The sequence below is a fragment of the Oncorhynchus tshawytscha genome, linkage group LG05 (genome assembly GCF_018296145.1).
Source record: "Oncorhynchus tshawytscha isolate Ot180627B linkage group LG05, Otsh_v2.0, whole genome shotgun sequence".
In the NCBI taxonomy this organism is placed as follows: Eukaryota; Metazoa; Chordata; class Actinopteri; order Salmoniformes; family Salmonidae; genus Oncorhynchus; species Oncorhynchus tshawytscha.
Genome location: NC_056433.1, coordinates 4,684,918 through 4,710,238, shown reverse-complemented (window position 1 = coordinate 4,710,238; position 25,321 = coordinate 4,684,918). Strand labels below are relative to the sequence as shown.

At 42.0% G+C, this 25,321-nt stretch overlaps 1 protein-coding gene across 2 annotated transcripts in view; it reads left to right on the top strand.

Annotated features, from left to right (window-relative positions):
* Positions 1-24,416, top strand: part of LOC121846460 (sorting nexin-17-like) — a 76,205-nt gene extending 51,789 nt beyond the window's left edge. Inside the window, exons 11-15 of one of the 2 annotated variants that reach the window (XM_042321354.1) lie at positions 21,951-22,082; positions 22,204-22,281; positions 22,359-22,433; positions 23,516-23,557; positions 23,848-24,416. In XM_042321354.1, coding sequence (XP_042177288.1) covers positions 21,951-22,082; positions 22,204-22,281; positions 22,359-22,433; positions 23,516-23,557; positions 23,848-23,967 — 447 coding nt within the window. In that variant the 3' untranslated portion in view covers positions 23,968-24,416. Of the gene's footprint in view, positions 1-21,947; positions 22,083-22,203; positions 22,282-22,358; positions 22,434-23,515; positions 23,558-23,847 lie in introns of both variants that reach the window. The other variant, XM_042321353.1, reaches the window with a different exon arrangement.
* The last annotated feature ends 905 nt before the right edge of the window (positions 24,417-25,321 follow it).

The following is a 25,321-nucleotide window of genomic DNA, read 5'->3' as shown; positions in this document are numbered from 1 at the left end:
ATTTCCCCTTCTCTATTCTCCTCTCCTCTATTCTCCTCTCTATTCTCCTCTATTCTCCTTCTCTATTCTCCCCTTCTCTATTCTATTCTATTCTCCTCCTTCTCTATTCTCCCTTCTCTATTTCTCCTCTATTCTCCTCTTCTCTATTTCTCCTCCTCCCCTCTCTATTCTCCTTCTCTATTCTCCTTCTCTCTTCTCCTCTTCTCTATTCTCCCTTCTCTATTCTCCTCTCCTCTCCCCTTCTCTATTATCCTCTCCTCCCCTTCTCTATTCTCCTCCCCTTCTCTATTCTCCTTCTCTATTCTCCCTTCTCTATTCTCCTTCTCTATTCTCTCCTTCTCTATTCTATTCTCCTTCTCTATTCTATTCTCCTTCTCTATTCTCCCTCTTCTCTATTCTCCTCTCTCTTTCTATTCTCCCTTTCTCTATTCTCCTTCTCTATTCTCCTTCTCTATTCTCCTCTCCTCTTCTCTATTCTCCTCTTCTCTATTCTCCTCTTCTCTATTCTCCTCTTCTCTATTCTCCCTTCTCTATTCTCCTCCCTCTCTCCTTCTCTATTCTCCTTCTCTATTTCTCCCTTCTCTATTCTCCTTCTCTTCTTCTCTATTCTCCCCTTCTCTATTCTCCCTTCTCTATTCTCCCTTATTCTATTCTCTCCTCTATTCTATTCTCCTTCTCTATTCTCCCCTTCTCTATTCTCTCTATTCTCCTTCTCTATTCTCCTCTATTCTCCTTCTCTATTCTCCTTCTCCTTCTCTATTCTCCTCTCCCTTCTCTATTCTCCTCTCCTTCTCTTTCTATTCTCTATTCTCCTTCTCTATTCTCCCCTTCTCTATTCTCTCTTCTCTATTCTCCCTTCTCTATTCTCCTCTTCTCTATTCTCCTCTCCCCTTCTCTATTCTCCTCTCCCCTTCTCTATTCTCTCTCTTCTCTATTCTATATTCTCCTTCTCTATTCTCCCTTCTCTATTCTCCTCTTCTCTATTCTCCTCTTCTCTATTCTCTCTTCTCTATTCTCCCTTCTCTATTCTCCTTCTCTATTCTCCCTTCTCTATTCTCCTTCTATTCTATTCTCCTTCTCTATTCTCCCCTTCTCTATTCTCCCCTTCTCTATTCTCTCCTTCTCTATTCTCCTCTCCTTCTCTATTCTCCCCTTCTCTATTCTCCTCTCTCCTTCTCTATTCTCCCCTTCTCTATTCTCCTTCTCTCTATTCTCCTTCTCTATTCTCCCTTCTCTATTCTCCCTTCTCTATTCTCCCCTTCTCTATTCTCCCTTCTCTATTCCCCTTCTCTATTCTATTCTCCCTTCTCTATTCTATTCTCCCTTCTCTATTCTCCTTCTCCCTTCTCTATTTCTCCTTCCTTCTCTATTCTCCTCCTTCTCTATTCTCTCTCTATTCTCCTCTCTATTCTCCCTTCTCTATTCTCCCCTTCTCTATTCTCCCCTTCTCTATTCTCCTCTCCCCTTCTCTATTCTCCTCTCCCCTTCTCTATTCTCCCCTTCTCTATTCTATTCTCCCCTTCTCTATTCTCCCCTTCTCTATTCTCCCTTCTCTATTCTCCCTTCTCTATTCTCCTCTTCTCTATTCTCCCCTTCTCTATTCTATTCTCCTTCTCTATTCTCCCCTTCTCTATTCTCCTCTTCTCTATTCTCCTCTTCTCTATTCTCCTCTTCTCTATTCTCCTCTTCTCTATTCTCCTCTTCTCTATTCTCCCCTTCTCTATTCTCCCCTTCTCTATTCTCCCCTTCTCTATTCTATTCTCCCCTTCTCTATTCTCCCCTTCTCTATTCTATTCTCCCTTCTCTATTCTCCTCTCCCCTTCTCTATTCTCCCCTTCTCTATTCTCCTCTTCTCTATTCTCCTCTTCTCTATTCTCCTCTTCTCTATTCTCCCCTTCTCTATTCTATTCTCCCCTTCTCTATTCTCCCCTTCTCTATTCTCCCCTTCTCTATTCTCTCCCTTCTCTATTCTCCTCTTCTCTATTCTCCCTTCTCTATTCTATTCTCCTTCTCTATTCTATTCTCCCCTTCTCTATTCTCCCTTCTCTATTCTCCTTCTCCTTTCTATTCTCCTTCTCTATTCTCCCTCCTCTATTCTCCCCTTCTCTATTCTCCCCTTCTCTATTCTCCTCTCCTTCTCTATTCTCCTCTCCTTCTCTATTCTCCCCTTCTCTATTCTATTCTCCTTCTCTATTCTCCCCTTCTCTATTCTCTCTATTCTCCCTTCTCTATTCTTCCTTCTCTATTCTCCCTTCTCTATTCCCTTCTCTATTCTCCCTTCTCTATTCTCCCCTTCTCTATTCTCCCTTCTCTATTCTATTCTCCCTTCTCTATTCTCCTTCTCTATTCTATTCTCCCCTTTCTCTATTCTCCCTTCTCTATTCTCCTCTCCTTCTCTATTCTCCCCTTCTCTATTCTCCTCTCCCCTTCTCTATTCTCCTCTTCTCTATTCTCCTTCTCTATTCTATTCTCCCCTTCTCTATTCTCCCTTCTCTATTCTCCCTTCTCTATTCTCCCCTTCTCTATTCTCCCTTCTCTATTCTCCCTTCTCTATTCTCCCTTCTCTATTCTCCTCTTCTCTATTCTCCTTCTCTATTCTCCTTCTCTATTCTCCTCTCCTTCTCTATTCTCCCTTCTCTATTCTCCCTCTCTATTCTCCCCTCCTCTATTCTCCCTTCTCTATTCTCCCTTCTCTATTCTCCCTTCTCTATTCTCCCCTTCTCTATTCTCCCTTCTCTATTCTCCCTTTCTATTCTATTCTCCCCTTCTCTATTCTCTATTCCCTTCTCTATTCTCCTTCTCTATTCTCCCCTTCTCTATTCTCCCTCTCTCCCTTCTCTATTTCTCCTCTCCCTTCTCTATTCTCTATTTCTCCCTTCTCTATTCTCCTCTTCTCTATTCTCCTCTTCTCTATTCTCCTCTTCTCTATTCTCCTCTTCTCTATTCTCCCTTCTCTATTCTCCCTTCTCTATTCTCCTTCTCTCTATTCTCCTTCTCTATTCTCCCTTCTCTATTCTATTCTCCCCTTCTCTATTCTCCTCTCCTTCTCTATTCTCCTTCTCTATTCTCTCTCCCCTTCTCTATTCTCCCCCTTCTCCTTCTCTATTCTCCCTTCTATTCTATTCTCCTCTTCTCTATTCTCCTTCTCTATTCTCCCTTCTCTATTCTCCTCCTTCTCTATTCTCCTCTTCTCTATTCTCCCTTCTCTTCTCTATTCTCCCTTCTCTATTCTATTCTCCCCTTCTCTATTCTCCCTTCTCTATTCTCCTCTCCCTTCTCTATTCTCCCCTTCTCTATTCTTCTCCTCTTCTCTATTCTCCCCTTCTCTATTCTCCCTTCTCTATTCTCCCTTCTCTATTCTCTCTCCCCTTCTCTATTCTCCTCTCCCCTTCTCTATTCTATTCGCCCCTTCTCTATTCTCCCCTTCTCTATTCTCCTCTATTCTCCCCTTCTCTATTCTTCCCTTCTCTATTCTCCCCTTCTCTATTCTCCTCTCCCCTTCTCTATTCTCCTCTATTCGCCCCTTCTCTATTCTCCTCTATTCTATTCTCCTCTTCTCTATTGTCCTCTTCTCTATTCTCCTCTTCTCTATTCTCCCCTTCTCTATTCTCCTCTTCTCTATTCTCCCCTTCTCCATTCTCCTCTCCTCTCTCCTTCTCTATTCTCCTCTCCTCTCCCCTTCTCTATTCTCCTCTCCTCTCCCCTTCTCTATTCTCCCCTTCTCTATTCTCCTTCTCTATTCTCTCTATTCTATTCTCCTCTTCTCTATTCTCCCCTTCTCTATTCTCCTCTTCTCTATTCTCCCCTTCTCTATTCTCCTCTTCTCTATTCTCCCCTTCTCTATTCTCCTCTACCCTTCTCTATTCTCCCTTTCTATTCTCCCCTTCTCTATTCTCCTCTTCTCTATTCTCCTCTTCTCTATTCTCCCCTTCTCTATTCTCCTCTCTATTCTCCTCTTCTCTATTCTTCTCTATTCTCCTCTATCTCTCCTCTTCTCTATTCTCCTCTTCTCTATTCTCCTCTTCTCTATTCTCCTCTTCTCTATTCTCCCTTCTCTATTCTCCTCTCCCCTCCTATTCTATTCTTCTCTATTCTCCTCTATTCTTCTCTATTCTCCCCTTCTCTATTCTATTCTCCTCTATTCTATTCTCCTTCTCTATTCTCCTTCTCTATTCTCCTCTTCTCTATTCTCCCTTCTCTATTCTCTCTCCCTTCTCTATTCTCCTCTCCTTCTCTATTCTCCTCTCCTCTTCTCTATTCTATTCTCTCCTTCTCTATTCTCCTTCTCTATTCTCCTCTTCTCTATTCTCTATTCCTTCTCTATTCTCTCCTCTTCTCTATTCTCCCCTTCTCTATTTCTCCTCTCCTTCTCTATTCTCCTCTCCTTCTCCTCTCTATTCTCTCTCCTCTCTCTTCTCTATTCTCCTCTCTCTATTCTCCCCTTCTCTATTCTTCTCTATTCTATTCTTCTCTATTCTCCCTTCTCTATTCTCTCTTCTCTATTCTCCTTCTCTATTCTCTTCTTCTATTCTCCCTTCTCTATTCTCCTCTCCCCTTCTCTATTCTCCTCTTCTCTATTCTCCTCTCCCTTCTCTATTCTCCTTCTCTATTCTCCCTTCTCTATTCTCCTTCTCTATTCTCCTTCTCTATTCTCCTCTTCTCTATTCTCCTCTTCTCTATTCTCCCTCTCTATTCTATTCTCCCTTCTCTATTCTCCCCTTCTCTATTCTTCTCTTCTCTATTCTCCCTCTTCTCTATTCTCTCTATTCTCTCTCCTTCTCTATTCTTCTCTTCTCTATCTCTCCTTCTCTATTCTCTCTTCTCCTTCTCTATTCTCTCCTCTATTCTCCTTCTCTATTCTCCCCTTCTCTATTCTTCTTCTCTATTCTCCTCTTCTCTATTCTCCTCTTCTCTATTCTCCTCTTCTCTATTCTCCCTTCTCTATTCTCCTTCTCTATTCTCTATTCTCCCTTCTCTATTCTCCTTCTCCCTTCTCTATTCTCCCCTTCTCTATTCTATTCTCTCCTCTATTCTCCTTCTCTATTCTCCTCTATTCTCCGTCTTCTCTATTCTTCTCTTCTCTATTCTCCCTTCTCTATTCTCCTCTCCCCTTCTCTATTCTCCTTCTCTATTCTCCTCTTCTCTCTCCCCTTCTCTATTCTCTCCTTCTCTATTCTCCTTCTCTATTCTCCTTCTCTTCTCTATTCTCCCTTCTCTATTCTCCTCTTCTCTATTCTCCCTTCTCTATTCTTCTCCTTCTCTATTCTCCTCTATTCTTCTCTATTCTCCCTTCTCTATCTCTCCTCCTTCTCTATTCTCCTCTCCTTCTCTATTCTCCCTCTTTCTATTCTCCTTCTCTATTCTCCTTCTCTATTCTCCCTTCTCTATTCTCCCTTCTCTATTCTCCTCTTCTCTATTTCTCCTTCTCTATTCTCCTTCTCTATTCTCCCTTCTCTATTCTATTCTCCCCTTCTCTATTCTCCTTCTCTATTCTCCTTCTCTATTCTCCTTCTCTATTCTCCCTTCTATTCTATTCTCCTTCTCTATTCTCCTTCTCTATTCTCCTCTTCTCTATTCTCCTTCTCTATTCTCCCTTCTCTATTCTCCCTTCTCTATTCTCCTTCTATTCTCCTTCTCTATTCTCCTTCTCTATTCTATTCTCCTTCTCTATTCTCCTTCTCTTTCTATTCTCCTCTTCTCTATTCTCCTTCTCTATTTCTCTCCTTCTCTATTCTCCTCTTCTCTATTCTCCTCTTCTCTATTCTCCTCTTCTCTATTCTCTATTCTCCTCTTCTCTATTCTCCCTTCTCTATTCTCCCTTCTCTATTCTCCTTCTCTATTCTCTATTCTCCCCTTCTCTATTCTCCTTCTCTATTCTCTCTTCTCTATTCTCCTCTTCTCTATTCTCCTTCTCTATTCTCTCTATTCTCCCCTTCTCTATTCTCCCTTCTCTATTCTCCCTTCTCTATTCTCTTCTCTTCTCTATTCTTCTCTATTCTCCTTCTCTATTCTCCTTCTCTTTCTATTCTCCCTTCTCTATTCTCTCTTCTCTTCTCTATTCTCTATTCTCCTTCTCTATTCTCCTTCTCTATTCTCCTTCTCTTTCTCCTCTATTCTCTCCTTCTCTATTCTCCTCTCCTTCTCTATTCTCCCTTCTCTATTCTCCTTCTCTATTCTCCCCTTCTCTATTCTTTCTCTCTTCTCCTATTCTTCTCTTCTCTGTTCTTCTCTATTCTCCTCCCCTTCTCTATTCTTCTCCCTTCTCTATTCTCTTCTATTCTCCTTCTCTATTCTCTTTCTTCTATTCTCCTTCTCTATTCTCCTCTCTATTCTCCTCTTCTCTATTCTCCTTCTCTATTCTCTATTTCTTCTCTATTCTCCTCTTCTCTATTCTCTATTCTCCCTTCTCTATTCTCCTCTTCTCCTTCTCTATTCTCCTTCTCTATTCTCCTTCTCTATTCTCCCTTCTCTTCTCTATTCTCCCTTCTCTATTCTCCTCTCTCTATTCTCCTCTATTCTCCTTCTCTATTCTCCTCTTCTCTATTCTCCTCTTCTCTATTCTCCTCTTCTCTATTCTCCTCTTCTCTATTCTTCTCTATTCTTCTCTATTCTCCTCTTCTCTATTCTCCTCTCTCTCTCTATTCTCCTTCTCTATTCTCCTTCTTCTATTCTCCTTCTCTATTCTCCCCTTCTCTATTCTCCTTCTCTATTCTCCTCTCCCCTTCTCTATTCTCCTCTCTTCTCTATTCTCCTTCTCTATTCTCTATTCTCCTTCTCTATTCTCCCCTTCTCTATTCTCCCCTTCTCTATTCTCCTCTTCTCTATTCTTCTCTATTCTCCCCTTCTCTATTCTCCTTCTCTATTCTCCCTTCTCTATTCTCTTCTCCTTCTCTATTTCTCCCCTTCTCTCTTCTCTATTCTCCCTTCTCTATTCTCCCCTTCTCTATTCTCCCCCTCTCTTTCTATTCTCCTCTTCTCTATTCTCCTTCTCTCTTCTCTTCTCTATTCTCCTTCTCTATTCTTCTCTATTCTCTCCTCTATTCTATTCTCCTTCTCTATTCTCCTCTTCTCTATTCTCCTTCTCTATTCTTCTTCTCTATTCTCCCTCTTCTCTATTCTATTCTCCCCTTCTCTATTCTCCTTCTCTATTCTATTCTCCCCTTCTCTATTCTCCCTTCTCTATTCTCCTTCTCTATTCTCCTCTTCTCTATTCTCCTTCTCTATTCTCCTTCTATTCTCTTCTCTTCTCTATTCTCCCCTTCTCTATTCTCCCCTTCTCTATTCTCCTCTTCTCTATTCTCCTATTCCTTCTCCTTCTCTATCTCTATTCTCCTCTTCTCTCCCCTTCTCTATTCTATTCTCCCTTCTCTATTCTCCCTTTCTATTCTCCCCTTCTCCTTCTCTATTCTCCCCTTCTCTATTCTCCTCTTCTCTATCTCTCCTATTCTCTATTCTATTCCCTTCTCTATTCTCCCTTCTCTATTCTCCTTCTCTATTCTCCTTCCCCTTCTCTATTCTCCTCTCTCTCTCTATTCTCCTTCTCTATTCTCCTCCTCTATTCTCCCTTCTCTATTCTTCTCTTTCTATTCTCCTTCTCTATTCTCCCCTTCTCTATTCTTCTCCCTTCTCTATTCTCCTTCTCTATTCTCCTCTTCTCTATTCTCTCTTCTCTATTCTCCTCTTCTCTATTCTCCCTTCTCTATTCTCCCCTTCTCTCATTCTTCTCTCTATTCTTCTCCTTCTCTATTCTCCTCTTCTCTCTCTTCTCTATTCTCCTTCTCTATTCTCCTTCTCCTTCTCTATTCTCCTCCTTCTCTATTCTCTATTCTCCCCTTCTCTATTCTCTCCTTCTCTATTCTCCCTTCTCTATTCTCCCCTTCTCTATTCTCTTTCTTCTCTATTCTCCCCTTCTCTATTCTCCCTTCTCTATTCTCCTCTCCTTCTCTATTCTCCTCTTCTCTATTCTCCCCTTCTCTATTCTCCTCTATTCTCCTTCTCTATTCTCCTTCTCTATTCTCCTTCTCTATTTCCCTCTTCTCTATTCTCTCCTTCTCTCTTCTCTATTCTCCCTTCTCTATTCTCCTCTTCTCTATTCTCCTTCTCTATTCTATTCTCCTTCTCTATTCTCTTCTCTTCTCTATTCTCCTCTTCTCTATTCTCCTTCTTCTCTATTCTCCCTTCTCTATTCTCCTTCTCTATTCTCCTCTATTCTCCCCTTCTCTATTCTCTCTTCTCTATTCTCCCTTCTCTATTCTCCCTTCCTTCTCTATTCTCCCTCTTCTCTATTCTCCCCTTCTCTATTCTTTCTCTTCTCTATTCTCCTTCTCTATTCTCTCCCTTCTCTATTCTCCTTCTCTATTCTCCTTCTCTATTCTTCTCCTTCTCTATTCTCCTTCTCTATTCTCTATTCTCCCCTTCTCTATTCTCCTCTCCTTCTCTATTCTGTTCTCCTTTCTATTCTCCCTTCTCTATTCTCCTTCTCTATTCTCCTCCTTCTCTATTCCTCCTTCTCTATTCTCCCCTTCTCTATTCTATTCTCCCTTCTCTATTCTCTATTCCCTTCTCTATTCTCCTCTCCTTCTCTATTCTCCCCTTCTCTATTCTCCTCTTCTCTATTCTCTCCCTTCTCTATTCTCCTCTTCTCCTCTCCTTCTCTATTCTCCTCTTCTCTATTCTTCTCTTCTCCTCTCCTCTCTCCTTCTCTATTCTTCTCCTTCTCTATTCTCCCCTTCTCTATTCTCCTCTCCCTCTCTATTCTCCTCTTCTCTATTCTCCTTCTCTATTCTCCTCTCTTCTCTATTCTCTTCTCTCTTCTCTATTCTCTTCTCTATTCTCCTTCTCTATTCTCTCTTCTCTATTCTCCTCCCTTCTCTATTCTATTCTCCCTTCTCTATTCTCCTCTTCTCTATTCTCCTCCTCTTTCTATTCCTTCTCTATTCTCCTTCTCTATTCTCCCTTCTCTATTCTCCTTCTCTATTCTCCTTCTCTATCTCTCTTCTTCTCTTCTCTATTCTCCCTTCTCTATTCCTTCTCTATTCTCCCCTTCTCCCTTCTCTATTCTCCCTCTTCTCTATTCTCCTTCTCTATTCTCCTTCTCTATTCTCCCCTATTCTATTCTCTCCTTCTCTATTCTCCTCTTCCTTCTCTATTCTCTCTCTCTATTCCCTTCTCTATTCTCCTCCTTCTCTATTCTCCTCTCTATTCTCCTTCTCTATTCTTCTCTCCTCCCCTTCTCTATTCTCCTCTTCTCTATTCTCCCCTCTATTCTCTCTATTCTCCCCTTCTCTATTCTCTCCCTCTTCCTCTCTCTATTCTCCCCTTCTCTATTCTCTTTCTCCCCCTTCTCTATTCTCCTTCTCTCTCTCTATTCTCCCTTCTCTATTCTCCTCTTCTCTGTTCTCCTCTTCTCTATCTCCTCTCCTTCTCTATTCTCCTTCTCTATTCTCCTTCTCTATTCTCCTTCTCTTTCTCCCTTCTCTATTCTCCCTTCTCTATTCTATTCTCTCCCTTTCTCTATTCTCCCCTTCTCTATTCTCCTCTTCTCTATCTCTTCCTTCTCTATTCTCCCTTCTCTATTCTCCTCCTTCTCTATTCTCCTCTCTTCTCTATTCTCCCTTCTCTATTCTCCCCTTCTCCTTCCTTCTCTATTCTCTCTCCCTTCTCTATTCTCCCCTTCTCTATTCTCCTTCTCTATTCTCCCCTTCTCTATTCTCTATTCTCCCTTCTCTATCCTCTCCCCTTCTCTATTCTTCTATTCTCTCTCTTCTCTATTCTCCCTTCTCTATTCTCCTTCTCTATTCTCCCTTCTCTCCTTCTCTATTCTCCTCTTCTCTATTCTCTATTCTCCTTCTCTATTCTCCTCTTCTCTATTCTCCTCTCCCCTTCTCTATTCTATTCTCCTCTTCTCTATTCTCCCTTCTCTATTCTCCTCTTCTATTCTCCTTCTCTGTTTCTTCTCTATTCTCCCTCTTCTCTATTCTCCTTCTCTATTCTCTATTCTCTTCTCTATTCTCCCCTTCTCTATTCTCCCTTCTCTATTCTCCCTTCTCTATTCTCCTCTTCTCTATTCTCCTCTCTTCTCTTTCTATTCTCCTTCTCTATTCTCCTCTTCTCTATTCTCCCTTCTCTATTCTCCCTTCTCTATTCTCCTTCTCTATTCTCCCCTCTCTCTCTATTCTCCTTCTCTATTCTCTCCCTTCTCTATTCTCCTCTTCCCTTCTCTATTCTCCTTCTCTATTCTCTTCTTCTATTCTCCTTCTCTTCTTCTCTATTCTCCCTTCTCTATTCTCCCTTCTCTATTCTCCTCTCCCTTCTCTATTCTCCTTCTCTATTCTCCTTCTCTATCTTCTCTCCTCTTCTCTATTCTCCTCTCTTCTCTATTCTCCCCTTCTCTATTCTCCTCTCCTTCTCTATTCTCCCTTCTCTATTCTCCTCTCTATTCTCTCTCTATTCTCCCTTCTCTATTCTCCCTCTATTCTATTCTCCCTTCTCTATTCTCCCTTCTCTATTCTCTATTCTCCTTCTCTATTCTCCCTTCTCTATTCTCCTCTCCTCTCCTTCTATTCTCCTTCCTTCTCTCTCCTTCTTCTCTATTCTCCCTTCTCTATTCTCCCTTCTCTATTCTCCTTCCTTCTCTTCTCTATTCTCCCTTCTCTATTCTCCTCCTTCTCTATTCTATTCCCTTCTCTATTCTCCCCTTCTCTATTCTCCCTTCTCTATTCTCCCTTCTCTATTCTCCCCTTCTCTATTCTCCTTCTTCTCTATTCTTCTCCCTTCTCTATTCTCCTCTTCTCTATTCTCCTCTTCTCTATTCTCCTTCTCTATTCTCCTCTCTCTATTCTATTCTCCCTTCTCTATTCTCCCCTTCTCTATTCTCCCTTCTCTATTCTCCCTTCTCTATTCTCCTTCCTATTCTCCTCTTCTCTATTCTCCTTCTCTATTCTCTCCTCCCCTTCTCTATTCTCCTCTTCTCTATTCTCTCCCTTCTCTATTCTCCTTCTCTATTCTTCTTCTATTCTATTCTCCCTTCTCTATTCTCCTCTTCTCTATTCTCTCTCCTTCTCTTCTCTTCTCTTTCTTCTCTATTCTCCCTTCTCTATTCTCCTTTCTATTTCTCTCTATTCCCTTTCTATTCTCTATTCTCCCTTCTCTATTCTCCCCTTCTCTATTCTCTTCTCTATTCCTCTCTATTCTCCCCTTCTCTATTCTATTCTCTTCCTTCTCTATTCTCCTTCTCTATTCTCCCTTCTCCTTCTCTATTCTCCCCTTCTCTATTCTCCCTCCCCTTCTCTATTCTCCCTTCTCTATTCTCCTTCTCTATTCTCCTTCTCTCTCTTCTCTATTCTCCTCTCCCTTCTCCTCTCTCTCTCCTTCTCTATTCTCCTCTTCTCTATTCTCCCCTTCTCTATTCTCCTTCTCTTCTCTATTCTCCTTCTCTATTCTCCTTCTCTATTCTCTCTCTCCTATTCTCCTTCTCTATTCTCCCTTCTCTATTCTCCCCTTCTCTATTCTCTCTTTCTATTCTCCCTTCTCTATTCTCTCTTTCTATTCCCTTCTCTATTCTCCTCTCCCCTTCTCTATTCTCCCCTTCTCTATTCTCCTCTTCTCTATTCTCCCTTCTCTATTCTCCTCTTCTCTATTCTCTATTCCCCTTCTCTATTCTCCCCTTCTCTATTCTCCTTCTCTATTCTCTTCTCTATTCTCCTTCTCTATTCTCCTCTTCTCTATTCTCTATTCTCTTCTCTATTCTCTATTCTCCCCTTCTCTATTCTCCTCTTCTCTATTCTCCTCTTCTCTATTCTCCCCTTCTCTATTCTCCTCTTCTCTATTCTCCCTTCTCTTCTCTATTCTCCCTTCTCTATTCTCTCTTCTTCTCTATTCTCCTTCTCTATTCTCCTTCTCTATTCTCCTTCTCTATTCTATTCTCTATTCTCCCTCTTCTCTATTCTCCTCTCTCTATTCTCCTTCTCTATCTCTCTTCTCTATTCTCCTCTTCTCTATTCTCCTCTTCTCTATTCTCCCCTTCTCTATTCTCTATTCTCTATCCTTCTCCTCCCCTTCTCTATTCTCCTTCTCTATTCTCCCCTTCTCTATTCTCCTCTTCTCTATTCTCCTCTATTCTCTTCTCTATTCTCCTCTTCTCTATTCTCCTTCCTCTCTCTATTCTCTCTATTCTCCCTCTTCTCTATTCTCCTCCTTCTCTATTCTCCTCTCTATTCTCCTTCTCTATTCTCCTTCTCTTCTCTATTCTCCTTCTCTATTCTCTCTTCTCTATTCTCCTCTTCTCTATTCTCCCTTCTCTATTCTCCCTCTTCTCTATTCTCCTCTTCTCTATTCTCCTTCTCTATTCTCTCTCCCTTCTCTATTCTCCTTCTCTATTCTCCCCTCTATTCTCTCTTCTCTATTCTCCCTTCTCTATTCTCCTCTCTCCTTCTCTATTCTCCTTCTCTATTCTCCCTTCTCTATTCTCCTCTCTTCTCTATTCTCCTCTCCCTTCTCTATTCTCCCCTTCTCTATTCTCCCTCTATTCTCTCTATTCTCCCCTTCTCTATTCTCCTCTATTCTCCTTCTCTATTCTCCTCTTCTCTATTCTCCCTTCTCTATTCTCCCCTTCTCTATTCTCCTTCTCTATTCTCTATTCTCTCCTTCTCTATTCTCCTCTATTCTCCCTTCTCTATTCTCCCCTCTCCCTTCTCCTTCTCTCCCTTCTCTATTCTCCTCTTCCCCTCTATTCTCCCTCTTCTCTATTCTCCTCTTCCTTCTCTATTCTCCCCTTCTCTATTCTCTATTCCCTTCTCTATTCTCCTTCTCTATTCTCTCTCCCCTTCTCCTTCTCTATTCTCCTCTTCTCTATTCTCTTCTCTATTCTCTCTTTCCTTCTCTATTCTCCTTCTCTATTCTCCCTTCTCTATTCTCCTCTTCTCTATTCTCCCTCTTCTATTCTCCCTTCTCTCTATTCTCCCCTTCTCTATTCTCCCCTCTATTCTCCTCTCTATTCTCCTCTTCTCTCTCTTTCTCTATTCTCCCCTTCTCTATTCTCCTCTTCTCTATTCTCCTCTCCCTTCTCTATTCTCTCCCTTCTCTATTCTCCCCTTCTCTATTCTCCTTCTTCTCTATTCTCCTCTTCTCTATTCTCTATTCTCTATTCTCCTTCTCTATTCTCCTTCTCTATTTCTCTATTCTCCTCTCCCCTTCTCTATTCTCCTCTTCTCTATTCTCCCTTCTCTATTCTCCTCTTCTCTATTCTCCCTCTCCCCTTCTCTATTCTCCTCTCTCCTTCTCTATTCTCCCCTTCTCTATTCTCCCTTCTCTATTCTCCCTTCTCTATTTCTCTCTTCTCTATTCTCTATTCTCTTCTCTATTCTCCCTTCTCTATTCTCCCTTCTCTATTCTCCTCTTCTCTATTCTCTATTCTCCTTCTCTATTCTCTCTTCTCTTCTCTATTCTATTCTCTCTATTCTCTATTCTCTTCTCTATTCTCCTCTATTCTCCCTTCTCTATTCTCCTCTTCTCTTCTCTATTCTCCCCCTTCTTCTATTCTCCCTTCTCTATTCTCCTCCTCTCTATTCTCCCCTTCTCTATTCTCCTTCTCTATTCTCCCTTCTCTATTCTCCTCTTCTCTATTCTCCCTTCTCTATTCTCTCCCCTTCTCTATTCTCCTCTTCTCTATTCTCCTCTTCTTCTATTCTCCCCTTATTCTCCTCTCTATTCTCCCTTCTCTATTCTCCTCTTCTCTATTCTCCTCTTCTCTATTCTCCTTCTCCTCCCCTTCTCTCTCTCTCTCCCTTCTCTATTCTCCTCTTCTCTATTCTCCTCTCCTTCTCTATTCTCCCCTTCTCTATTCTCCTCTTCTCTATTCTCCTTCTCTATTCTCTCCTTCTCTATTCTCCTCTTCTCTATTCTCCTCTTCTCTATTCTCCCTTCTCTATTCTCCTCTCTCCTTCTCTATTCTCCCTTCTCTATTCTCCTCTTCTCTATTCCTCCTCTTCTCTATTCTCCTCTCTCCTTCTCTATTCTCCTCTTCTCTATTCTCCTCTTCTCTATTCTCCCTTCTCTTCTCTATTCTCCTTCTCTATTCTCCTCTTCTCTATTCTCCTCTTCTCTATTCTCCCCTTCTCTATTCTCTCTCTTCTCTATTCTCCTTCTCTATTCTCCTATTCTTCTCTATTCTCCTTCTCTATTCTCCTCTTCTCTATTCTCCTCTTCTCTATTCTCCTCTCTTCTCTATTCTCCTCTTCTCTATTCTCTCTTCTCTATTCTCCTCTTCTCTATTCTCCTTCTCTATTCTCCCTTCTCTATTCTCCCTTCTATTCTCTATTCTCCCCTTCTCTATTCTCCTCTTCTCTATTCTCCTCTTCTCTATTCTCCTCCTTCTCTCCCTTCTCCTTCTTCTCTATTCTCCCTTCTCTATTCTCCTCTTCTCTATTCTCCTCTTCTCTATTCTCCCTTCTCTATTCTCCTCTTCTCTATTCTCCTCTTCTCTATTCTCCCTTCTCTATTCTCCTCTTCTCTATTCTCCCTTCTCTATTCTCCTCTTCTCTATTCTCTATTCTCCCCTTCTCTATTCTCCTTCTCTATTCTCCCCTTCTCTATTCTCTCCCCTTCTCTATTCTCCCCTTCTCTATTCTCTCCCCCTTCTCTATTCTCCTTCTCTATTCTCCCTTCTCTATTCTCCCTTCTCTATTCTCCTCTCCCTTCTCTATTCTCCCCTTCTCTATTCTCCTCCTTCTCTATTCTCCTCCCCTTCTCTATTCTCCCCTTCTCTATTCTCCCCTTCTCTATTCTCCTCCTTCTCTATTCTCTCCTTCTCTATTCTCCTTCTCTATTCTCCTTCTCTATTCTCCCTTCTCTATTCTCCTCTATTCTCCCCTTCTCTATTCTCCTTCTCTATTCTCTCCCTTCTCTATTCTCCTCTTCTCTATTCTCCTCTTCTCTATTCTCCTTCTCTATTCTCCCTTCTCTATTCTCCCCTTCTCTATTCTCCCTTCTCTATTCTCCTCTTCTCTATTCTCCTTCTCTATTCTCCCTCTTCTCTATTCTCCCTTCTCTATTCTCCCTTCTCTATTCTCCTCTTCTCTATTCTCCTCTTCTCTATTCTCTCTTCCTTCTCTATTCTCCTCTTCTCTTCTCTATTCTCCTTCTCTATTCTCTTCTCTATTCTCCTCTCCTTCTCTATTCTCCCCTTCTCTATTCTCCCTTCTCTATTCTCCTTCTCTATTCTCCTCTTCTCCCTTCTCTATTCTCTCTTCTCTTCTCTATTCTCCCCTTCTCTATTCTCTTCTCTATTCTCCTCTCTATTCCCTTCTCTATTCTCCCCTTCTCTATTCTCCTCTTCTCTATTCTCCCTTCTCTATTCTCTACTCTTCTCTATTCTCCCCTTCTCTATTCTCCTCTTCTCTATTCTCCCCTTCTCTATTCTCCTCTTCTCTATTCTCCTCTTCTCTATTCTCCCCTTCTCTATTCTCCTCTTCTCTATTCTCCCCTTCTCTATTCTCCTCTATCTCTATTCTCCTCTTCTCTATTCTCCCCTTCTCTATTCTCCTCTTCTCTATTCTCCCCTTCTCTATTCTACCCTTCTCTATTCTCCCCTTCTCTATTCTCCCCTTCTCTATTCTCCCCTTCTCTATTCTCCCCTTCTCTATTCTCTATTCCCTTCTCTATTCTCCCCTTCTCTATTCTCCCCTTCTCTATTCTCCTTCTCTATTCTCTCCCCTTCTCTATTCTCCCTTCTCTATTCTCCCCTTCTCTATTCTCCCCTTCTCTATTCTCCTCCCCTTCTCTATTCTCCCCCTTCTCTATTCTCCCTTCTCTATTCTCTTCTATTCTCCTCTCCCCTTCTCTATCTCCTTCTCTATTCTCCTCCCTTCTCTATTCTCCTCTTCTCTATTCTCCTTCTCTATTCTCCTTCTCTATTCTCCTCTCCCCTTCTCTATTCTCCCCTATTCTCTATTCTCCCCTTCTCTATTCTCCCTTCTCTATTTCTCCCCTTCTCTATTCTCCTCTCCCCTTCTCTATTCTCCTTCTCTATTCTCCTCCCCTTCTCTATTCTCCCTTCTCTATTCTCCTCTTCTCTATTCTCCTCTCTCTATTCTCTCTCCTTCTCTATTCTCCCTTCTCTATTCTCCTCTTCTCTATTCTCCTTCTCTTCTCTATTCTCTCCTTCTCTATTCTCCCTCTCCTTCTCTATTCTCCCCTTCTCTATTCTCTCTCTCCTTCTCTATTCTCCCTTCTCTATTCTCCTCTCTCTCCTTCTCTATTCTCCCCTCTATTCTCTCTCCTTCTCTATTCTCCTTCTCTATTCTCCCTTCTCTATTCTCCCTCTTCTCTATTCTCCTCTTCTCTATTCTCCCTCTTCTCTCCTTCTCTATTCTCCCTTCTCTATTCTCCTTCTCTATTCTCCTTCTCTATTCTCCCTTCTCTATTCTCCTCTTCTCTATTCTCCCCTTCTCTATTCTCCCCTTCTCTATTCTCCCCTTCTCTATTCTCCCCTTCTCTATTCTCCCCTTCTCTATTCTCCCCTTCTCTATTCTCCCCTTCTCTATTCTCCTCTTCTCTATTCTCCCCTTCTCTATTCTCCTCTCCCCTTCTCTATTCTCTTCTCCCCTTCTCTATTCTCCCCTTCTCTATTCTCCCCTTCTCTATTCTATTCTCCTCTTCTCTATTCTCCCCTTCTCTATTCTTCTCCCCTTCTCTATTCTCCCTTCTCTATTCTCCCTTCTATTCTCCTCTCCCCTTCTCTATTCTCCTCTCCCCTTCTCTATTCTCCCCTTCTCTATTCTCCCCTTCTCTATTCTCCCCTTCTCTATTCTCCTCTCCCCTTCTCTATTCTCCTCTTCTCTATTCTCCCCTTCTCTATTCTTCCCCTTCTCTATTCTCCCCTTCTCTATTCTCCCTTCTCTATTCTCCCTTCTCTATTCTCCCTTCTCTATTCTCCTCCCCTTCTCTATTCTCCTCCTTCTCTATTCTCTTCTCTATTCCCTTCTCTATTCTCCTCTTCTCTATTCTCCTATTCTCCCTTCTCTATTCTCCTCTTCTATTCTCTATTCTCCCCTTCTCTATTCTCTCTATTCTCTTCCTATTCTCTCTATTCTCCTATTCTCTATTCTCCCCTTCTCTATTCTCCTCTTCTCTATTCTCCCCTTCTCTATTCTCCTCTTCCCTTCTCTATTCTCCTCTTCTCTATTCTCTATTCTCCTCTTCTCTATTCTCTATTCTCCTCTTCTCTATTCTCTATTCTCCCCTTCTCTATTCTCCTCTTCTCTATTCTCCTCTCCCCTTCTCTATTCTCCCCTTCTCTATTGTCCTCTTCTCTATTCTCCTCTTCTCTATTCTCCTCTTCTCCCCTTCTCTATTCTCCTCTTCTCTATTCTCTATTCTCCCCTTCTCTATTCTCCCCTTCTCTATTCTCCCCTTCTCTATTCTCCCTTCTCTATTCTCCTCTTCTCTATTCTCCTCTTCTCTATTCTCCTCTTCTCTATTCTCCCCTTCTCTATTCTCCTCTTCTCTATTCTCCTCTTCTCTATTCTCCCCTTCTCTATTCTCCTCTTCTCTATTCTCCCCTTCTCTATTCTCCTTCTCTATTCTCCTCTTCTCTATTCTCCCCTTCTCTATTCTCCTCTTCTCTATTCTCCCCTTCTCTATTCTATTCTACCCTTCTCTATTCTACCCTTCTCTATTCTCCCCTTCTCTATTCTCCCCTTCTCTATTCTCCCCTTCTCTATTCTCCCCTTCTCTATTCTCCCCTTCTCTATTCTCCTCTCCCTTCTCTATTCTCCCCTTCTCTATTCTCTATTCCCTTCTCTATTCTCCCCTTCTCTATTCTTCCCCTTCTCTATTCTCCTTCTCTATTCTCCTTCTCTATTCTCCCCTTCTCTATTCTCCCCTTCTCTATTCTCCCCTTCTCTATTCTCCCTTCTCTATTCTCCCCTTCTCTATTCTCCCTTCTCTATTCTCCCCTTCTCTATTCTCCCCTTCTCTATTCTCCCCTTCTCTATTCTCCCCTTCTCTATTCTATTCTATTCTCCTCTCCTCTTCTCTATTCTCATCTTCTCCATTCTCCTCTGTATTCTCCTCTTCTCTCCTCTCCTCCTCTTTTCTCCTCTCCTCTCGGTAAACTGCTGAGCTCTACACCATCATTGTTTTGATCAGACCACTTACCCTAATATGTAGCCCTGACACACACACAGATTCCCACCTATGTGTTATCCCACTGCCTCCTCTCAGAGAGCCCAATCCTTTACTGTAATATATATATATATATATATATATATATATATATATATATTGTTTCCTATCCAGACGAATGTAGCTATTTCTAAGGCATATTCTGGTACAGTTCAGGGAAGGACATACAGTATCACTGCAGTTTTAACTGTCAATCTTCTCCAGCCACCTCTATACATGTAGACTTCTCTTGAAGGGATAGAGATTGATCACATAATGAGTTCATCTGACTATAGCAGTGGTTTCTTTTTTGAATCCATATCAATGTATTACAACAGACTATTAAAGAGGGAAACTGTAGCAGCAGTAGCATCCAGATGCTAACAGGGAACATTGTTCAGTTCTGTCTTTGGTACCACACAGCACTTTTAAGAGACAGTTGGAACTGAAAGCAACCATCAAAAGCCCGTACATGGACCAGCGGCTAACCCGACTACTAAACCCAGCGGCTAACCCGACTACTAAACCCAGCGGCTAACTCGACTACTAAACCCAGCGGCTAACTCGACCACTAAACCCCGCGGCTAACCCGACTACTACTAAACCCAGCGGCTAACCCGACTACTACTAAACCCAGCGGCTAACTCGACTACTACTAAACCCAGCGGCTAACTCGACTACTACTAAACCCAGCGGCTAACTCGACCACTACTAAACCCAGCGGCTAACTCGACCACTACTAAACCCAGCGGCTAACTCGACCACTACTAAACCCAGCGGCTAACTCGACCACTACTAAACCCAGCGGCTAACCCGACCACTACTAAACCCAGCGGCTAACCCGACCACTACTAAACCCAGCGGCTAACCCGACCACTACTAAACCCAGCGGCTAACCCGACCACTACTAAACCCAGCGGCTAACCCGACCACTACTAAACCCAGCGGGCTAACCCGACCACTACTAAACCCAGCGGCTAACCCGACCACTACTAAACCCAGCGGCTAACCCGACCACTACTAAACCCAGCGGCTAACCCGACCACTACTAAACCCAGCGGCTAACTCGACCACTACTAAACCCAGCGGCTAACTCGACCACTACTAAACCCAGCGGCTAACCCGACCACTACTGAACCCAGCGGCTAACTCGACCACTACTAAACCCAGCGGCTAACTCGACCACTACTGAACCCAGCGGCTAACCCGACCACTACTGAACCCAGCGGCTAACTCGACCACTACTAAACCCAGCGGCTAATCCGACCAGTAAAAACCCAGTCCTTTGGGTGGGGGACTGTTCTTGATACACACGGAAAACTGTTGAGTGTGAAAAATCCAACAGCGCTGCAGTTCTTGACACAAACCGGTGAGCCTGGCACCTACGACTATGACTTTGTTTTCAACGATGTCCGTCTGACTGAAGTAAGTAGTGGACAGTAGAGCAGTAGAGTTGTCAGGTTACATACACCATAGACATATAATCTACACACCACGGAAGTCAGCTCAGTCAGCAGTACATTTTAATTTTAGAATGAAAAGTGTTAATGCAAAAATCATATCGCACCCGAATCGATTCGTTCCTGTATCATATCGCACCCGAATCGATTCGTTCCTCTGATCAAACCAAATTGCAGTGAATCGTTTCAAAACTAAAACTTTATAATTCCTGTATCACATCGGAGCCTATATATCTAGATCGATATCGTCTTGAAATGGAAAGATGCACATCCCAATGACCATCCCTCCTATGGAAAGATGCACATCCCAATGACATAATCCCTCCATGGAAAGATCATCCCAATGACCATCCCTCCTATGGTTAGATGCAAAAATCAATCGACCATCCCTCCTGTGGAAAGATGCACATCCCAATGACCATCCCTCCTATGGAGATGAACATCCCAAAATGACCATCCTCCTATGGAAAGAGCCTATGCATCCCTAGATGACCATCCCTCCTATGGAAAGATGCACATCCCAATGACCATCCCTCCTATGGAAAGATGAGACTCTCACAAACACAACGGTGTTCTCTGTTTTTTTGCGTAAGACACCCACGAATGTCACGGGACTTGTCTGAAGTTGGAATCGCCGATCTGTCAACTTCTGTGTGTAGCATCCAACCGGTTTGGGCTGCTCACAAACAGTCGGTTTCCTCTAGAACACCCACAAGCCTTACGTACATATGGAAGTACTTTAGTGACAACAAATAAAAAAGGACTTAGATACGGGGTAAAGAGAAAGTATTAATAAAACTCCAGAGATCTGTGTAGGACAGACACTTCAAAACATACTTGGACATATCTGTTTTGCCATATATGAATGTGTTTCCAATAGGATAATAGCAGTAAGGGATATATGAATGTGTTTCCAATAGGATAATAGCAGTAAGGGATATATGAATGTGTTTCCAATAGGATAATAGCAGTAAGGGATATATGAATGTGTTTCCATAGGATAATAGCAGTAAGGGATATATGAATGTGTTTCCATAGGATAATAGCAGTAAGGGATATATGAATGTGTTTCCAATAGGATAATAGCAGTAAGGGATATATGAATGTGTTTCCAATAGGATAATAGCAGTAAGGGATATATGAATGTGTTTCCAATAGGATAATAGCAGTAAGGGATATATGAATGTGTTTCCAATAGGATAATAGCAGTAAGGGATATATGAATGTGTTTCCATAGGCTAATAGCAGTAAGGGATATATGAATGTGTTTCCAATAGGATAATAGCAGTAAGGGATATATGAATGTGTTTCCATAGGATAATAGCAGTAAGGGATATATGAATGTGTTTCCATAGGCTAATAGCAGTAAGGGATATATGAATGTGTTTCCAATAGGATAATAGCAGTAAGGGATATATGAATGTGTTTCCAATAGGATAATAGCAGTCAATAGGATAAAGTAAGGATATATGAATGTGTTTCCATAGGATAATAGCAGTAAGGGATATATGAATGTGTTTCCATAGGATAATAGCAGTAATTGGGATATATGAATGTGTTTCCAATAGGATAATAGCAGTAAGGGATATATGAATGTGTTTCCAATAGGATAATAGCAGTAAGGGATATATGAATGTGTTTCCATAGGATAATAGCAGTAAGGGATATATGAATGTGTTTCCATAGGATAATAGCAGTAATGGATTGATGGGATGTTTCAAGAAATAGCAGAAGGGATATATGAATGTGTTTCCTAGGATAATAGTGTCTGTGTGTGATATATGAATGTGTTTCCATAGGATAATAGCAGTAAGGGATATATGAATGTGTTTCCAATAGGATAATCGCAGTAAGGGATATATGAATGTGTTTCCATAGGCTAATAGCAGTAAGGGATATATGAATGTGTTTCCAATAGGATAATAGCAGTAAGGGATATATGAATGTGTTTCAATAGGCTAATAGCAGTAAGGGCAAATTCAATGTCTCATCAAGTAAATAAGAAAAAAATAATTGCTGACCAACTGACCAATAGCAGACTAGACCCGTGGAGAGGCACTGTACAGACAGACTGCTATTGAGAGACCCTGTGTCTGCCTCAAGGGGGGCTGAGCGGAACACCCTGCCAACGAGGGGCTGGGTGGAACATGTCTACAGACTGCCTGATATTGTGTTGATGATAAGCAATAGGGATGACTGGATCATTCATTTCTATGAGGAGTTGGAAAGATGATGATGGTGATGACCATGGGGGAGCAGGGAGTGGAAGATGCAGGAGATGATGATGCTAGAAAGCCAGCCATAGTAACCCCCTCCCCTTTACAGCAGGTCCCGGTAGCCAACGGAACAGCCTCCACCTCTCCCTGCTCGTCAGCCAAGTGTGAGGTGAAGTTGGAGCTGGCCTTCGAGTACCTGATGAGCAAAGACCGTCTCCAGTGGGTCACCATCACCAGCCGACAGGTCAGGGGTCTGTCTGGGGTCACAGAGAGTTTGTGACCTCTACTGATAATAAATTAAATCTAGTGTCTCTAGAGTCACTGTTTGTGTCTCTTGTATCTAAAGCCCTGGTTTGTGTCTTCAGGCAATCATGATGAGCATCTGTCTGCAGTCGATGGTTGATGAGCTGATGGTCAAGAAATCAGGAGGCAGCATCAAGAAGGTGTGTGTGTGTGTCTGTGTGTGTGTCTGTGTGTGTGTCTGTGTGTCATTTTCCTGTGTGTGTGTTATCTCTGACAGATGCTGAGGAAACGTCCCAACGGCTCCCTCCACCGGTCTGAAAGTCAGCAAGCTGTGAAATCACCCCCTCTACTGGTGAGACACTGAACTGCACGGGGCTTTGATTAGAAAATAGGCATTTTGTTAGCTTGAAATCCGGAACCTGTTTTGTGCTAACATTCTACTCATTGTACTCTGTGTCATACCAAACATTTGGCTTGACAAGAAGTGGAATTATAGCTAAACAGACTGGAACCCAGGCTAACAGTTGGCTGTTTGAATTGGAAGGATCGGGTGTTTAGTTTTAATGCACCTGAATTATAGCTAAACAGACTGGAACCCAGGCTAACAGTTGGCTGTTTGAATTGGAAGGATCGGGTGTTTAGTTTTTAATGCACCTGAATTATAGCTAAACAGACTGGAACCCAGGCTAACAGTTGGCTGTTTGAATTGGAAGGATCGGGTGTTTAGTTTTAATGCACCTGAATTATAGCTAAACAGACTGGAACCCAGGCTAACAGTTGGCTGTTTGAATTGGAAGGATCGGGTGTTTAGTTTTAATGCACCTGAATTATAGCTAAACAGACTGGAACCCAGGCTAACAGTTGGCTGTTTGAATTGGAAGGATCGGGTGTTTAGTTTTAATGCACCTGAATTATAGCTAAACAGACTGGAACCCAGGCTAACAGTTGGCTGTTTGAATTGGAAGGATCGGGTGTTTAGTTTTAATGCACCTGAATTATAGCTAAACAGACTGGAACCCAGGCTAACAGTTGGCTGTTTGAATTGGAAGGATCGGGTGTTTAGTTTTAATGCACCTGAATTATAGCTAAACAGACTGGAACCCAGGCTAACAGTTGGCTGTTTGAATTGGAAGGATCGGGTGTTTAGTTTTAATGCACCTGAATTATAGCTAAACAGACTGGAACCCAGGCTAACAGTTGGCTGTTTGTGTGTGTGTGTGTGTGTGTAAAAATACAAAAACACAGTCATGGGAAGCACAAATAAAACATCACAAATGACCCATATCTATAGCTAGATACAGATGTAGATAGGAAAGGTTTGGGTATTATGTGTGTGTGTATATGTATGTTGTGTGTGTGTGTGCATGTCTTCCCTGTTAAAATAAAACAGGTTTTGAGATGTTTGACATTGTTTTTCCATCTTGTCCTCTGCAGGACTCCCCTGACCCAGACCGAGAACAGATAGTCAAACTCTCAGTGAGTAACGCTTCTGCTTTCATCTCCAAAAGCCCTGGGTTGAATGTTGAGTCCAAAAATTACATATAGAATCATCATTATCAGTGAATCAGAATCGCCATTCACAGTGAATCAGAATCGTCATTATCAGTGAATCAGAATCGTCATTATCAGTGAATCAGAATCGTCATTATCAGTGAATCAGAATCATCATTATCAGTGAATCAGAATCACCATAAACAGTGAATCAGAGGATATCTATATAGTCTGCTTTAGGTGTCTGTTGCTCTTCTCTCCATATCTCCTCTCAGACCAAGCTGAGCTCTGTGTCACTCAGAGGGATCAGCGCCTCCAACTCAGCCAACGACGTCAGCGGCAACGATTTCCATGGCAACTACGCCTTTGAGGGGATCGGGGACGATGACCTGTAATATTCAACCTCATCCTCCTCCTGACGAACGCGACCTGCAAAGATTCCAAGCCGAGCTGAGCCAGGCAGAAATGAGTTTGTCTGGTTTCTGATTGTAGCCCTTCCCGAGGGTCTGCTACCAACCATATCTTCTTGTTTCATCCTCTTCATAAAAGGCTGCATCCCAAACGACACCCTGTTTACTTACACAGTGTGGCACTTTTGAGCAGAGTCCCGTTGGCCATTTGGGACACAGACAAAACGGTCATCTATCTTAGTGGTTTCCCAACCTTTTTTGAACCGTGGCACACTTTAATGGGTGATACAAATTTATTCGGCACACCTAAAATATACCTATTAATTGTTTTTTTTTGTGATAATGACCTCCATCTGACCTGAAACATACTGCAAATCATCTATTTTCTGTGACAAATGTGTTTTATAGATTAAATAGGGTTCATTTGAACTGTTTTCATAGTTCGTTACATTTGTGTGTACCCCTTTAAGAGAACCCACAACTCTGCATTCTTTCTTTCTGGTAAAATAGGTCTTTAATTGTTAAAGGTTTGAGCTACAGACGAGTGGTTTTCTGCGTTGTAGAAGTGCAAACACAGACACAAGCCATGCTCCATAAGAAATGACTGACTTTGGCTAAGCCTAATCAGACTTGCCTGTACTCATGGTTTTCACTGACCATCCTCTTGTTCATCAATCAGCTCATTTGTTTCTCCTACGTTGTCAATAATATTTAGAGAAAAAAAAATCTCAAACTGCAGTCTTAAGCTGAAAGTGGTTTAAACGAGGACATTTGCAACTGTCATTTTCAACATGTTATGATTAACATAATAATGGATGTTTTGCACTTCTTCACCACGTTCCAGACTTATATAACAGTATTCATAGATTTACATTCTTCTGTAAAAAAATTAGAACATTGTGTAATTCTAAAAAGGAGGCTCATGTTCAATCACAAAGTGTCATTCTGTGTGTTTATTCTGTCACGTCAGAAATCCAAGGTAGAAACCAGAACTGATTTTGTTAAAAGGGTGTCAGATCTCTCTCTCTCTCTCTCTCTGTCTCTCTCTGTCTCTCTCTCTCTCTGTCTCTCTCTCTCTCTCTGTCTCTCTCTGTCTCTCTCTCTCTCTCTCTCTCTCTCTCTGTCTCTCTCTCTCTCTCTCTCTCTCTCTGTCTCTGTCTCTCTCTCTCTCTCTCTCTGTCTCTCTCTGTCTCTCTCTGTCTCTCTCTGTCTCTCTCTCTCTCTCTCTCTCTCTCTGTCTCTCTGTCTCTCTCTCTCTCTCTCCCTGTCTCTCTCTCTCTCTCTCTGTCTCTCTGTCTCTCTGTCTCTCTCTCTCTCTCTCTGTCTCTCTGTCTCTCTG